This window comes from Sabethes cyaneus, chromosome 3, assembly GCF_943734655.1.
Source record: "Sabethes cyaneus chromosome 3, idSabCyanKW18_F2, whole genome shotgun sequence".
NCBI classification, from domain to species: domain Eukaryota; kingdom Metazoa; phylum Arthropoda; class Insecta; order Diptera; family Culicidae; genus Sabethes; species Sabethes cyaneus.
The window spans coordinates 36440495-36456797 of record NC_071355.1 but is presented as its reverse complement, the minus strand read 5'-3'; the positions used below and the strand labels follow the sequence as shown (position 1 = coordinate 36456797).

Sequence of the window (16303 nt, the reverse complement as noted above, 5' to 3'; positions counted from 1 at the left end):
GCTTCTACACAAATGAAATACAAATTTCCTCATAATTCGAGAACTAATCAAGCAAATGGAACCATATTTGGCATGTGGGTGTTTTTGGAGGCAACCATTTTTCCCATTATGAATTAGGACTTCTTACCTTTTTAGGAGGGGGGGGGGGGCTCCCATTCAAACGAAATACAAATTTGCTTATAACTTTAGAACTAATCAAGCAAATGGAACCAAATTTGGCATGTGAGAGTTTTAGATGGCAGAATTTTTTTTCTGTGGTGTATTACGACCCCTTTCCCTTTTAAGAGGGTGGGCTCCCATACAAATGAAATACAAATTTCCTTATAATTTGAGTACTAATCAAGCAAATGGAACCAAACTTAGCATGTAGGAGATTTTTGAGTCTTGAATTTATTTTATGATAGTTAGAGACCTCTCACCCCTGTGGTAGGGGGATATGGACTCTCATACAAATAAAACAGAAATTTTTGCGAAACTCAAAAACTAATCCAACTCGAGAAATTCGAGACTCTTCCATAAAACATTAATCAATAACAAGACCACAAAAACTATCTATAGTAACACTAGATCATTCAGGACGAGCCGGTCGCGAGTGTTGCCGGTGACCCGCCGTCGGAAGCGCCGCCCACTGGGGGGCTTGCAAAACTCGAGATAGTGACAAAGATCATCCGAGATTCATGATTTATGTACAACACAGGTTAATTTGTGGCAATACGAAGTTTGTCGGGTCAGCTAGTTTATCCATAAACGCTAGTCTGTACATACATGCGTCTTCTGTGTTTGAGAAAATGAGAAATCATGGAAAGAACATCTTCCAATACGAGTTAAGAGGAAAGTTTTCCGTTTTATTCTACTACTAAAATTAAAATAACTCCCACTGCAACTATAGCATAGCAAACCTAACAATCCACTAACGCAAACATTCCGCAGATACGTATTTCGACTGGTACTTACAGGCTTCTTCAGTGCTTTGACATTTCTTGAGAAAAGCAATGTCTTTATGTATGAATGCTGTCGCCTTCTTCAATCTCAAAAAGCTATTTGGCTCATTTGGCGTGGATGCCATCGTCTGCAACCACATCAATCATCAAGATACTGTGTCAAACGTAAAAATGACTATCTAATAGACGGGTGCGACTGTTGTTTAATAGCCAAAGCACTCGGGTACCAACCGAGAGAGTGTGGGTTGGAGTCACACTTGCCATTAAACGACCCAATATATTTTTGGCTTCATATCGAAATTTCCCAGTTGAGAAAAGTCTGGGCAACCGTGCTGTTGTTCGTTTTCATACCATTGCTCTGTTTTTCTAGAAATTTGTAGTGTTCTAACAAAGTATTTATTCATGTAGTTTGCACGCAAGTAGTGTTTAATGTTGCTGCCTTCCTGTAATATGTTGATCATGTCGATTGACAAGAGGTAAGTAGAGTAGGGCGGGGCATAAGTGCGATGTTTTAAGTTGTCATTAATTTTCGTGAGATATAAAGAAGGACAACAACATGATACATTTTATAGTGATGCAGTGAGTCAATGTCTTCACATTCAACTATAAATCATCTGCGGTAATAGTGTTTTGCAAAATAAATTCTTCTTTCTTCTGATCAAGTGCAGATTCGCACTTTTACCCCATTAGCGGGGCAAAAGTGCGAATACCGCGGGGCAAAAGTTCGAAGCTAGAATCCACGAAATTAGCCCAGCAGTAGCTAACAAAACCATATTATCTTCAATCTGCGTTATGTTTCGGTAAGGAATATTCTCAATTTGCACCTTTTCCATTTTGCGCTGGTGTATTGCAGCCTCCGTTAGTTCGAAACTTTTTCAAATGTTTGTTTTTTGTTTCATCAGCGGAAACACATTGTTTTTCTTCGGCCAACATCTGTAGAGCACACAGTTTTCTGCAGATCTTTCATTTCTAGTATCTTTAATAAAGTGCCCAAATCTGTATATAATTAGCTATACATTTTAGCATCGTCCATGAATCGTACTTTTGCCTCGTCCGTGAATCGAACTTTTACCCTGCTTGGCGCTTGACGGGGTTAGATTAAATTACGGAAAAGCGAAATATATTTTGTAAATTATTTTCGTCGTATTTTCAAAACAGATATGTGAGTAATGTAAAACGCTGCTACAAATTTTCAACAAGTAATATCCTCCTGTTGATATTGTATTTGCCGTATAACGAAAAATTACATCAAAACCGCCCTAAAATAACATTTGCACATAACACAGCAACTATGCTTCGTAAGCAACCAAAGTTTACGTTAGATTCAAACTGTCAAAGTAGTCACCCATCCATGCCAATGTAGAAAATTTACTTGGAATCTGCACCGATAAATCATTGAATGGCACTTTTACCCGCATCGCACTTTTACCCCTCCTTACTCTATACATTTTTCATGTTAAAGTAGCTTCCAATCACATGCCATGGAAACAAAACCAACCTGAAAAACCCCAAAAAAAATCTTCTAAATGCCAATTTCCCATGCTTAGAATTTTCGATATTTATTGACGAATAGTGGTTTCATTTGACATGTAGTTGGCGCTACGGTAGAGATGATACTTTAATGCATCAAAATAGAAATCGTTTAGAAGAATTTAGAACTGCAACGTTAAGACAACGAAGCTCATTTTTTTATAGTCAACATGAATATGTGCATCTGAGCTTAAAATTTGACGAGTTGCTAAAATTGAGTGCTTCAGGTTCGCAGTATCAGATTTTAGGTACTGTAGCGAAATTAGTAATTTTAGGACATGTCCAAAACTACTTCAAGATTTTCAAGACTCAAACTCGAACTGAACTTCGACACTCATACTGGTACCGATCATATCCCAAAAAGGCCCCAAAGGTAGACCTAACTAGTAACATTTTGAGAACTAAAACTGATATCCGTACTCTTTTCACTATTAGACTGGAAATCCATTCTCATTCTCGCGAAAAATATAAGCAAAAAAATTAACTTTTATCTTACAAAAAATTCAAGCGATGGAAAAATCGGATTTTGGTTCTCTCTGGTCACCGTAATTCTCCGAATATTTCAGCAGAACTAGATGATGAACCAGATGATTTTTTTTTCATAAAAGTTATGACCAGCGTCGTGCCTCAAGGCCAATTGGATGGCTAGGTACATGCCTTTAGTAGACTGTAGTTAAGATGCAAACACGCTCTATTTAGGCTTATGCAATGCATGATTTCGTACAAAAATAATAAAACTGATGATTCAGTTCGAAAAGCTTGCGCGTCTCTACTTGAAACGTGCGAAAAAGTGTTAATGCAAAGCGTTAAGATTGAATGTTTCTGACACACCTACCCCGTTTAAGAAGAATAGTGTATTGTAATGAGTTGATCTACTATTTTACCCCGTCCGGTTTCATTATTTGGAAAGACTACGAAGTTTGTCTTTGTTTCCATCCAATCTTTGTTGTTAATTATAAACTTGTTCAGCTGAAAGTTTTTAAGGATTGTAAGCTGGTTACTCTATCACTAACTTTTTTGTGGCGTGTTACTTTCAGTGCACGATTCTCCACCTCCAATTCTATTACTTGATGGAGAATTAAACGATGCAAGATTGCGTCTAAGGCTTTTGATGGTGAGCTTCTGACTGCACCGGTAATTAAATTACATACTAGCCTTTGTAGTTTGCCTAATTTTAATTGGGTTCGGTTGAAACTTAAGTTGTATACCGACTGGGAAGGAGGTAAAGGCTAAGTGTAATAACCAGGAATAGTCTTGTTAACCTTCAAAATGTGTTCCCATGTCAGGGACGGCTCTAATGACTATTTACTAATCCTTACTATTCCTCAACCAAATGCGCGGTTGCGCTTCAAGTTAGGAGCGGCTCACTACAGCGTTTGACCTGGAGTGGAATGTGTTGTCCCGATACTAAAGGTAATGTCAATGAGACCGTAATCGTGATGTTAGGTGAAGAAACCTCAAGTGTACGAAATGACTGGTTTAACGGGGAAAAAACTAGGCAAAAATATCTAAGCCGTCGACAGGTGGAAGCAGTTTTCTGTTGGGCTTTAAAAAAAAGCGATATAACAGAAGAAGACGGAACGGAAGTTAAGCTGGTAATGCCTACAAAGGATTACAGCGTATCGGTACCTGATTTCGAAGAGATCCGGCGAGAAATCGGCTAGCTGAAGAATAATAGAGCCGCCGGAAAGGACCACCTTCCGGCATAAAATGGTCAAGAACCGCTAGCAAGGGCACTTCACTGGATAATTTCAAGGATTTGGGAGGAGGAGAAACTACTGGAGGAGTAGATTAGATGGAAGCTGTGGTTTGTCCTATCTATAAAAATAGCGATAAGCTCGATTACTGTAATTACCGCGACATCACGCTGATCAACGTCGCCTAACTACAACGGGCTCTGCCAGATTTTGCTGTGTCGTCTATCCCCAATAGCAAGAGAATTCGTAGGGCTTTATGGAGGCCTACGCTATTACGAATCAAATGTGGAATCATATTTAGATTTCAGAGCAGTATACGATACAGTCGAGCACGAACAGGTATGCAAATAAGGTACGAGAACAATTTTCCGGCTGATCAAAGCTACCCTGGAGCGAGTGCTGTACTAGGTACATATTTCCGGGTAACTCTCGAGTCCTTTCGAATCGCACAAAAAGCTGCGGCTACGGGATGGACTGTCCTGTATGTTATTTGTCTCTTGCTGATTGCCCGATCTTACTCGGGCCCCCTTTGTCACTCAGTCACTTGTACATCTGTTATAGTAATGAACATTTTCATAATGCACGAAATAAAACTCTTTTTCTTCATTTGAATGTGTCTATTCCCTATTCCCCCTTTCAGAAATCCGGCCGCTTGTACAACTGCTACCGTTCCAAATGCAAGAGAAACGCACCCCTTTACCCATTTGAACCTGCCTCCCCCTTGTAAGAGACCGTTTTTCCCTTTTGTCAACCCCCCTGCGCTGTTCTTTTATCTCAAAAAACATTTGTTTAACAATGAAATCCCTATAACGGAAACGAAACAAAGGTTTTTTGTCATATATACCTACTCGGTAGAACCACCTTTTTTTCTCACAGTCACTTGCACAACTGCAATCGGTCTAAATGCAAAAGAAATGCAACCATCTTTACTAATTTGAACTCCCCCTTGATTTGAGGAGTTTGATAACCCCCCCATAATGATTTCCTTATTTCAAGTGTGCCAAATTTGGTGGAGAACGGTCAAGGTGCTTCGGAGTTATGGGCTACCCCCCTGTTGGTGACCCCCCTTTTTGTCAACCCCTTTTGATTGCACTGCCGTAGCAAACGTAAGAGAATCTCATTTGCACATAGGATCCGTTGCAGGGGCGTAGCCAAAAATTTTTCTTAGGGGGGTTATACAAAAAAAATCTGACAGCCTAACCTTATAAAGAGATTATTCACGAAATGGGGAATTATTTTCAATCATCAGAAGCTATTTTGGTTTATATTCAGGGTTCTTTATTTGACAAAAAAAATCGAATTGATATAAAAGAAGGTAAATGTTGAAATTGCGCCTCCCAGTTGGCATCGTGGTACGCGGTATATTCAAATCTCGGTTGGGAGAGACTATTAGAGTCAATAGGATTGAGTCCCTTCGAGGCGCGGCAGAAGTCGAGACAAGTTGACAGCTTATCCTGCATGCTTTTCAACATCGCCTTTGAGAAGATGATCCGGCGAGCTAAACCGAAACGAGAGACTCAATTTTCAGTGGAGGTAGCAACCTTCTTAGCTGCGGAGATGACTTTGATATTGTTGGCCGAAACTTTGCAACGGCAGAAGCCGACTACGCTAGACTAAAAGCAAGGGCTGGTAGGATTGGGCTAAAAGTAAATGCGTCGCAGACCAAATACATGATTGGTAGGGGTTCAAAGAGACGAACGTGCACTTTTCGTGGACGGTAATCGTTGACGGTGACGAACCAGAAGCGGAAGATGAGTTTGTGCATTTGGGATCGCTGGTGGCCGCGGATAACACAAATTGCAGCGCATTCAAGCAGAAAATCGAGTCTAGTTTGCCCTTCGCAAAACGCTTCCATCCGCTAGCAAACGATAGCCACCGTACGATGCGGACAAAGTACACAGCCCTTATTAGACCGGTAGTTTTTATGAATTGGACGATGCTCACGGAGGATATGCCAGCCTTCCGGAATCCGGACGATATTTGACGGAGCAATAGCTGGAAGCGGAGAGCGGCGGAGGTACACTAGAATCTCTTTTTATGTCCATTCATTCTAGGTGATTTCTTTTTGTTTCAACATTTTCACGTCCCAAATTTGAATACAAGTCGTCTCGTTTTACGTCTAAAATTTGAATAAACGTCCACTCTTTTTACGACCGATTGTTTTATGTCCCATAATAGTGGACGTAAAACGAAACTTGAGTGTATATGAATCACGAGCAGCAGACACTGCTACCATCGAACTTTCGGACATCTGATGAAAGTCGGTAAGTTACGGTGGACCGAACAGTCATAAGGAAAACGGTTCTATTTAACAACCCCACGGGCATCCAGACCCTACGTGCGAGACTTGGGTCTTGCGCCTTCTGAAAGGCCTGAGAAATAGACGACGAATAACCCAAGATTGAGTTGAATGCAGCCGACTAGTTGAAACAGGATGAGCCACCCTAGGTCTATGCAACTGACGACGACAACGAGGATCGTACAGCTAGTGTACTCTAAGCAGTTGGTAGCAGAGATTTAAACCTTCAAAGTGTAGAACAAATTTTCTATTGGGGGGGGGGGGGTTGGAATCCCCCCCCCCCCCCCCCTCCCGTCGCTACGCTCATGATCCGTTGACATGTTGCTCGGGATTTGCTGAATGTATAAAACCATTAAAGACTGACGAACTGACCTGACATATAGAAGAAAATCTTTTTAAAATATCATGCTACACATTTTATTTGCACACAAGCACCCTCTGTTAAGCATTTTCTGGAGTGACTTATATTTGTGGGGTTTTATTACTGAAGGGTTTTTGCTTTGGACGGTTTTATACTGAACACTTGAATCAACAATCGAGCGCTGCGCTCTGGTCATGTTACGAAGAGCCAAAGACGAAAGACGAAATGAATGGTCTTAGGGTGGACGATGAAATTAACGCAAGTGTCTCATCTGATTGTCTATGACCGAAGTAGGGTTTATTCAAGGTCTATTGCTAATTCATGTCATAGTAAGGAACCCGGAAAAATAACCATAACACGAAGATAAAAAATATTGTAACAGTAGGATACAAAATACAGTAAAAACAATAAAATTTATCGTCAGAAAAGATAACCAAACCATCAAACTTATTGTTGTCCACCATAACTTTCATGGTTTTGAGAGATTCTACCATAAAGTGACGGGTTGTTAAGTTTCTTAACAATGACAAAATCTAGTTTTTCGAACAAAAATTTTCATTTACAATAAAAGTTATTGTTCTTTTATGGTAATTTTTTAAGGCGAATAAACAAAATATAATTAAAAAAGGCAATAAATTTGTGATGAAATATGGCCAATACTATTGCATAAAATAAGAAACAAAAACATGAATAAAATTTGAATTTGGGGCTTTTTTACAATAAATTTACTATAAGTTTCAATGTTAAAAACTGTTGTAAAAGTAAAATTTAATGTAATTTTTTGTTCGGGAAAGCCACTTCAATTTTTGTAATTTCCTGAATTTTTTTTTGTTTTGATTATAGTCACATTAATAGCTGAGGTCGACCTCCCAGTTGGCCTCGAGATATGATGCTGGCCTAATACGCCAGGCGGCGTATGTTCGAATCTCAACTGGGAGAGGTTGTAAGAATCAATAGGATTGTAGCAACTGGCCCTGCAATTGTCCTGTACCCTAACAGCTGGCTGCGAAGTCTGTCGTATAAAAACAGAAGGTCAAGTTTCGATAACGGAATGTAGCACCTAGGCTTTGCTTGGGGTGGGGAACCCGGGTCCTCGGCGTGAGAGGCGAACTCATTGTGCTGATTTGACTCAAACACACTTACCTTCCGATCCGTACAGTTTAATGTCACTAAAAACCGATTATTATAAGCATTTTATTGAAATTAAGCAACTGATTTTATTGCTTAAATTCGTGGTGCCACTTTAAAAACCGTCCATCAAAATTTTTCATTATCCGAACCAAAAGTTCACAACAATGCATTACGAAATAAGCGAGCATTTATTTGTGTAGGACGGCACGACAAATGTCGTTCTGCAAAAATTTCTGCTGGCCATGCAAGTTTTCCCGGCTGCAAAGTAACGACAATGTGTTGTGTGAGCTATTTTCATTTTATGAAGGACGGAAATTGAAACGATTAGTCGACACTTGTTCTCCGTCCCACGAATAAAGGTAGAAAATTTGGAATTCTTTATCGAAAAGAGCATTTAAATAGATTTAGGTTGCGTTTTTTTATCGACTGGATTCAATTGTAACTGTTAATATTCGGCAGGGCAGTCTTCGGAGAAATTTATCGAGACTGAAGTTTGATGTTTTCTCGACGTTTCGACACTTTGTTGGTGTCTTTTTCAAGGGGTAATATCATTTAGTCTTATGTACATATGTACAATCCTAAGAACAGAACAAAAGACTAAATGATATTACCTCTTGAAAATGACACCAACAAAGCGTCGAAACTTCGGGAAAACATCAAACTTCAGTCTTGATAAATTTCTCCGAAGACTGCCCTGCCGAATATTAACAGTTAAATAGATCTTAGTTCACTTTTACTGATCGCTAACAAACTAAGATATTAGGGAATAACTAATTTTGCATTGTATGTCATAAGAAATGCTGATATTTTAAATGATTTGTATAGGTTAGAACGGGAATAGGCAATTACGACGAAGCAGCAATAGACCCTATATACTAAGAAATTCCAAGTTAATAAGGTTTGGTGCACACAAATGGAATATTCAACAACTTGAGAGAGCAATCTGGGTCCCAGTTTCGGTCAAGAAAAGCATTCCGAATTATTGGAAATCTGAACAGTTGTTGTACGGAACATTTCTCAGCATTTTTGACGTAGGACTACGCTTCAACGGCAGGTTAGGGTGTAAATTCAACATCTAATGATGGAAAAGTGAACAGGTTTGGAATATTTGAACGCATTTCAATCACTGAAGAGCAAAAATTAATAACGAATGAGAAGTTTACGAATTTTCTCTGGGGATTTTTTTTTAAATATCAATTATGCAGTGATACGAAAGAAATAAAACGAGATTGTAATTTTTAGAAAACTTCGCAATCGCCTTAATTTTTTTGCGAAAAATTTCAGACCAACTCTAGCTAAATGCTTGGTAATATGTACGCCCGCATTAATTTCAGCAGTTTATATTACATAATCTGCTTAGTTAGAATAAAAAACCAAATCGGATTCAACATATCTCAACAAAGTTTTAAGCGCAACTCCTTTCAAACTATGTCAGTCTGTATCTGACTAGCACAAAGCTATTTGTAGAGAAAACCAGTGCACAGACTGAAAACAATTCCCAGCATTCCAAGCAAAACAATTTGGATTCAGTTCAGTACAGTCAGTTAACTGTCAATAATTGCAAAAATCTAGGTATAGAATGTACGTCGTTAAACCCAAATGTCGACGACAAAACTCATTAACTGAATGCCGGAGCTTGTTTGGTAATAAAAATAGGTACATGTATTTTTTTTTTTTTTTGAATTTCAGACTATTGCGTACCTCTGTAGTCATATTATATAGTTGGATTAGACGGGAAAAGGCAGCAACAATGAAACAATTACTTGGTTTTGCCTTTCACCTCCGTACTGTGAAATGAAATAAGGCAGATAACTACCGTCAGATTGTGCGTCGAAAAGTCGAGAGCCGAGAAACTCATTTATCCGTTGAAATTGGTCCCGATAACCATTTTCTTTTGATAATTTTCTTCAAATCTGTGATCACCGTTACAATATGGAAAACATCACACCACGGTACGGTTCCGAGTCCGTTGAGAACTGCAATGAAACTGCACTACATTGAATTCATAAGTAGGCGAAATTATGTCATAACCTATAAACTGGGTACGCAGGCAGAGCGGACAGCTCGTCGGTTAATGTTTGAGCTTTATGTATATTAATTACGCTTGAACGGCAATGTTTGTCGACACGTAGCGTAGAGCTGGCTGGCTGGCTGGTCTTGGAATGTTTGCCGGTCTGCCTGGCCTGGCCTGGACCTAGTCAGCTGCTGCAGTAACTCGTTAGATGTTGTCCGCTGTACCGACAGACTAAGCGGATGGGATCACCAGTAAGCAAGTGCAGCAAACAGGCAAAAATGGAACGATGTCAAAGCCGGCTGTAAAGATGTTTCGTTCGAATTTTAATTTCTCTCCGCCAACAACAGATGTTCAAATAATTATTAAACCTTGCTGTAAGGATCGCAAACTTTAATACTAACCAGTATAAAAGGCATTATTTTTAAAACTGCACTGAACATTAGCAGACCAAGATGACTAAAGTTAGCATCTGTCTTCTGGTTGGAATCGTCGCTAGTCTGGCAAGATAAAATCCATTAGCAAAATGAAAAAGTGTTGAACTAAACTCTTCCTTGCAGTTTACAGCAACCAACGCGGCACCAATATTCTGGTTTCTTCCATGGAACAGCTGGATTCCTTCGAGTACAAGTAGTGGCAGCAGCAGCAACAGTGCTTCGGCTTCAACCGGTACCACCAGGATGCCAGTGAATGCCACCATTGCGTTAGGTAACCGACGAAATACCAGCGCCCTCGTTGACATGGGAACGAACATTGATGGTCTCTCCATCACCTCACGAGGTCGACGTTCCGTCCCTAGTGGTAACGAGTCCTACATCCAGGTCGGAAACCAAGTGATCAAAATTCCTCCCGGCGGTGTATCGAATCTGACGATTAACATTGTCGACGGTGTACCGCACCTGGTTCCGGAGGTTCCCTTTTGGCCAGTACATGCAGCGGATGAAGGATCCTCCTCAGCGGGATTCGTTGGACGTATAAGGAACTTTCTGGATGAGCTCTTTAAACCGAAGTAACTGAAGGAAGCAGCTATCTACGCGAGCAAAGCAGATGTCTCTACCAAAAAGAGAAAAATTACTTAGAACATTCTGTTTTCAGTAAAAGAAAGTAAAATTGCACTTGATTGAATAAATTTGAATCATTCGATGTATACAAATAATACACCGTTACACGTTTATGCTGGGTCAAATTATAGCTTCGAATCAAATAGTCAACTAGGTCTGGGTGGCATGTCACGCCATCTCGCTGAAATCGCGGAGCGACTAAGTTTGAGTTCTCAATTAAAAGTCATAAAAAGTCGATCTATTTGGGCTAAAAATAAATGCGTCGAAGACCAAATACATGAAAGGAAGAGGCTCAAAGGAAACAAATGCGCGCCTCCCACGGACGGTAACCGTTGACGGCGACGAACTAGAAGTGGTAGAAGAGTTCGTGTATTTGGGATCGCTGGTGACCGCGGACAACAACACTAGTAAGGAGATCCAGCGGCGCATCCAAGCGGGAAATCGGGCCTACTTTGCCCTTCGTAAAACGCTACGATCAGGAAGCATACGCCGCCGCACGAAGCTAACAATGTACAAAACCATTATTAGACCGGTAGTTCTTTATGGACTTGAAGCCGTGACGCTGCTTACGGAGGACATACGCGCCCTTGCCGTGTTTGAGCGGAAAGTGCTGCGGACGATATTTGGCGGAGTACAAACTGAAAGCGGAGAGTGGCGGAGGCGTATGAATCACGAGCTACAGGCACTGCTTGGGGAGACTCCCATCGTACATCTAGCGAAAGTTAGCAGGCTACGGTGGGCCGGACACGTCGTAAGGATGCCGGACGACAGTGCGACGAAAACGGTCCTCTTCAACAACCCCACCGGCACCAGGAACAGGGGGGCCCAACGTGCACGATGGCTCGACCAGGTCGAAAGCGATTTGCGACTTCTGAGACGACTAGGAAATTGGCGACGAGTGGCCCAAGACCGAGTTGAATGGAGACGAGTGCTTGAAACAGCACGAGCCACCCCGGCTCTATGCTGCTGAAGAAGAAGAAGAAAAAGTCGATCTCTAATTACTGAATTCAAAATTTGGATAATTTTATTTATTTTTATTGTAGTCACTTTAACAGCTTTCGTGTCATTCGTGACTCCTACGAGGTTGGTACATGAACCCGGGACCCCGGCGAGGCGAGGCTTGAATGCCAACCACTACATCGGGATTGGATGAATGGTGAATTGGATAAATTTGAAAAAAATAATATTAAATTAAACTCGAGTAGAATTTAAATATCGTTAAATATCTTCAGCTTATAATGTAAATAGTAACTGTCCCTACTCGCTTCACTGAGGCACAGACTACCCTTTTCGGTTTGTATAGTTATGAAGAAGCTTAAGTGACAAACATTGCAGTAATTACAATTGTGCCGGGAATACTAGTGTCTGTCAGTTTTAAGTTCTGCAGAACTTAATCGCCAGGGCTTCGAAAAGCTTTAAATCGGTACATTGTATTAGATTGATGAAAAACATCACGATTGCATATTCGAACGGCCAACTATAGTACTAACCTAATTTCCTACCCATCACTCACTCAAAGCAAAATCATCTTCAAGTCGAAGCAACATTTTCCGACCCATTAGCGACTTTCGATAGAATAAATCAACAGATCGCGGTTTCGAAACTTCAAACAGCTGGATTATGCGGCAATATTATAAACTGTGTTTTGGATCATACCCTACCGTTAGGTCCATGCCCCTCAAAATTGGAAATGTTATGCTTTTTCCTTTCACATTTGGCGTACCCCGGGTTCGGTCATCTGCGGCCATATACACATTAATGACTAGGTTTGCTGGCATTTTAATGACATCCATCTCGCGCTGAAATGTATGATGAAATTATCATGTACTGTGGATTTAAAACTCTTCTCCCTAATTAAGAGTACTTTTCCCGACATCCAAACATATGCTGGTAGAAATCCTCGAACCCATCATTTTTTTAATTATAGTACTAACTGTGGTATTAATGATGCTCACATTACTGATGTGTTAGGTCAAGCATGTGTTGGGCTTTAATCGATGTTTTAATGTACTTTACTTCCAATCTATCCAATCGTTACGTTCTGAAAAAGACAACTTGTCGAGCCCTAAAAAACGGACGGCTTTGGTATTTTTATTAGCAAAGTGTCAGTCATTTAGTCAGGCTTATTTTATATGATTTGCTGTGTAACGGTTGGTATTAAAAGATAGGAGGTTTAGAGTCTGCTGACGAAGGAACGGTCAAGCTGCTCTTTTCGAAACGGGCATTTCCCTTTTCAAAGCATAAACGAATAAAGCAATATGAAAGCATTGATTATTGTTTTCGATTTTTTTTGTAATAACAATCCTTTGAATAATTTCAGAAATTTCCATCTCTTCAATTTTAGTTACAGTTGTACATTTCTAGATTCTAGACTGTCTCCAACAAGGGAGTTTCTATTGAGGTATAACTTTAATGCTTTTACCAACGTAATCGTACAAATCAGAAAACCTCAACTTTAAGTAAGTGATGCGATCAGGCAATTTCTACGAAAAATGGCAACATACAGAACGTTTTGATTGGATTTAGCCCTACAATGCTTCTGAGTAGTATAAGCCCAAAGAGAAATAACCCCGCCAGTAATACAGAAAAGAAAGCAGAATGCTTATCTTGAAGTCCTAATGAGACGTATTGCTACCGGAAAAGCCGATGGCCGTAACTTAGAGGTCTTCTTTGAAGTTTGATCTTCTTTACCCATTCGTTCCTCACTGCCAGTACTATCCCATATTACAGCTGTCCCTGGTGAGGACTCACTCCATTCCTCTGAGCAGTACACCTAAACTATAAGAGTGACTTTGTCACTGTCAAGAGGCCTTCCCAGGGTAATATAGAAATCAATATGAAGGAAGGGTAATGAGGGGACAGAGAATAAACCAATGCTTAAGTCTCTTGACATCGAATGGCCTGACTCTATTAAGATTCGAACCTATGACTACTCGCTTCTCAAAGCAGACTCGGAAACCTTGCCGCTACGGAGCTTCTCTTTTAGCTCTGTTGCCTAGACTGTTTCTTCCGGATAACTTGTTCCACCATTCTTTAACACTACAGGCACTAAAACGCACAGCTTCTCATACGAATTGCTTTACTACACAGAATATATACGGAAGAATGCTTTGCAGCAGTCGCAAATAAAAACATCCGGGGTTTTTGATCTATTTAAATATCGCCCAAGAGTTTTTCTGTATTCCGCACTTCATTCTTTTCATAGTATCGTTATGGATTGAGCGAACTGTGTATTATCCGAGCTTAAGTGTCTGTGTTCACCTCCTTTTTTCCTTGTGATTTTTACTACTTTTCAACCAATCACATTCTCTAAAGCCAGGGTGGGCGGAGACTAGTTATAATTTACCCTTGGACAAGAGACTTCATTACGCATCTCAAGCCAGTAGCACTCTTATAATTTACCCCGGCAAGAGGCCTTATAGTTGGTAAATGCAGAATTTAGCATACAGGAAGGATGTGGATGGGCCTAAGAATAAACCCATGCTAAAGTTGCTAATGGCCTGTTTCTGCTAAGATTCGAACCCACGACTGCTCGCTTGATAAGGCATACTCGAAAACCTTATAGCTATAGTGTTCTCCGACGGCAAACTAACCTCTTTTTCCTTGACAAATTCTCGTTCTCAACGAATTTTTTTTTCGCTACCAAATTTTCGTTCTCTGTTATATTCTCTTTAAATGCCAAATTCTCGTTATTTAACTCTCATTCTCTTCAAATTCTCTCAGTTCAAAACTTTTTCTCTGCGAAATTTGCTTTCTCCACGAAATTCCAGACTCTTTTTTTCTGCCAAGTTTTCGTTCTCCTCGAAATTTTCTTTTTCTGACAAATTCTCGAGCTCAGTCGCATTCTCTATTTCTGCTAAATATTCGTTCTCTGCCTAAATTTCACTTTCTACCAAACTCTCTTTCTTTGCTGAGTTCTTTTTCTCCAATAAATTCTCGTTCTCTGCCAAATTCCCTTTCTCTACTGAATACTCCTCCGGGGGCCTTGTAGCGACAAGATTACCGGTAGTTTGCCTTGATAAGCGAGAAGTCGTAGGTTCGAATATTAGTAGAATCAGGCCATTCGATATCAAGTGACTTAAGCATTGGTTTATTTTCGGGCCCCTCTACATATTTACTTCCTACTGTATTCTGCATTCACCAACATTGAAGCCGCTTGCCAGGGTTAGTTATAACGCTGGTACTTGCTCCAGGTGCGAATGAAACCTTTTGTTCACAGGCAAATTATAATTAGTCTCTGCCCCGCCTGGCTTTAGAAAGCGAGATTAGTTGAAAGCTAGGTCTTTTTCTCTGCCGAATTCTCTTTTTTTAATCAGGTGTTGCGAAGCCCGCAATCGTGATTTCTCTCACACGCGTATTCGTTCTAACGAACATGCCGGCATAAGCATCCCTTTCGGACTCTCTACTACTACTACTACTACTACTTTATTCATGCACCGCGACGAGTTTTTACGAGTGTATATTTAGGTAACAGTCACGGTCGTCGTCCTCACTCGTCGTTGCAACCCGAGCAGCTGATACCGATTACTCGCCAGGGCTCGCACCTCTCAGCCACGTGTAGAATCGAGGATCGTAAGATGAAGAAGAAAAGCAAAAGTAATGCAAAATCTGTATACAGTATCCCAGTGTGCCGCAAGCCCTCACGGGCAGCCGCCGGCTGCTTACGAGTTGTTTGCCTCGTGAGTGAGCTATGCAGAAAGACACTACAAGGCCATGCGTTCGCGAGTGTGTAGGTAGCAGAATATCTGCACACAGTAACGGCGGTTGTTTGTCGTACGCTTGCGTAAGTGGTGTAATTCTTTCGTAAATGATCGACTTTACAATTTTACTGCACGCGATTTGCATACTCTAGTTTTTTCATATTCTGATTTAAAATATGTGAAAACAAAAACCCGTTTGTAGACCATAAAGTAACATAAATTACCTGAAGATTGTGTTCAGGTCAGTGTCCAGATGGCCAAACTGCGGGCCTTCCAGATAATTCGTGCAGCCTGCGGACTGTTTTGAGGGATGGTGGACTTATGAGTAAATTTTTTGATGACATAGGAGTCACTAAGCTTAGTCGTAATGCCTCGTGCATGTTGTGGATTCGAATGCTTTCCGGTTTAAATCTTGTGGTGATTCCTAGAAAATGGGTTTTACTGTCACCTATTTTACATTTTGTTATGCTCAGAAATGGCCAGAGGTCATCGCGGCTCGCAGCATTCATAGGGTGATCTGATTTGGCCCGCACCATGCCTCTGCCTGGTTAAGGTAATGTTTTTCTATGAAA

At 40.5% G+C, this 16303-nt stretch overlaps 2 protein-coding genes across 2 annotated transcripts in view; one reads left to right on the top strand and one right to left on the bottom strand.

The window, feature by feature from the left end:
* LOC128743981 (protein fem-1 homolog CG6966) overlaps positions 1-16303 on the bottom strand; it is a 184766-nt gene that overhangs the window by 69434 nt on the left and 99029 nt on the right. The window lies entirely within an intron of this gene.
* On the top strand, positions 10342-11142 carry LOC128743984 (uncharacterized). Its single transcript, XM_053840704.1, has 2 exons — positions 10342-10473; positions 10531-11142. Exons 1-2 carry the CDS (start codon positions 10426-10428, stop codon positions 10981-10983), a joined length of 501 nt encoding a protein of 166 aa, XP_053696679.1. The 5' UTR covers positions 10342-10425; the 3' UTR covers positions 10984-11142.

Excerpts from the sequence above, each read along its gene's own strand:
- LOC128743984 (XM_053840704.1), top strand. The coding sequence starts at position 10,426 with ATGACTAAAGTTAGCATCTGTCTTCTGGTTGGAATCGTCGCTAGTCTG. Across the intron at positions 10,474-10,530 it reads TTGGAATCGTCGCTAGTCTG|TTTACAGCAACCAACGCGGC; the intron begins GCAAGATAAAAT and ends TCTTCCTTGCAG.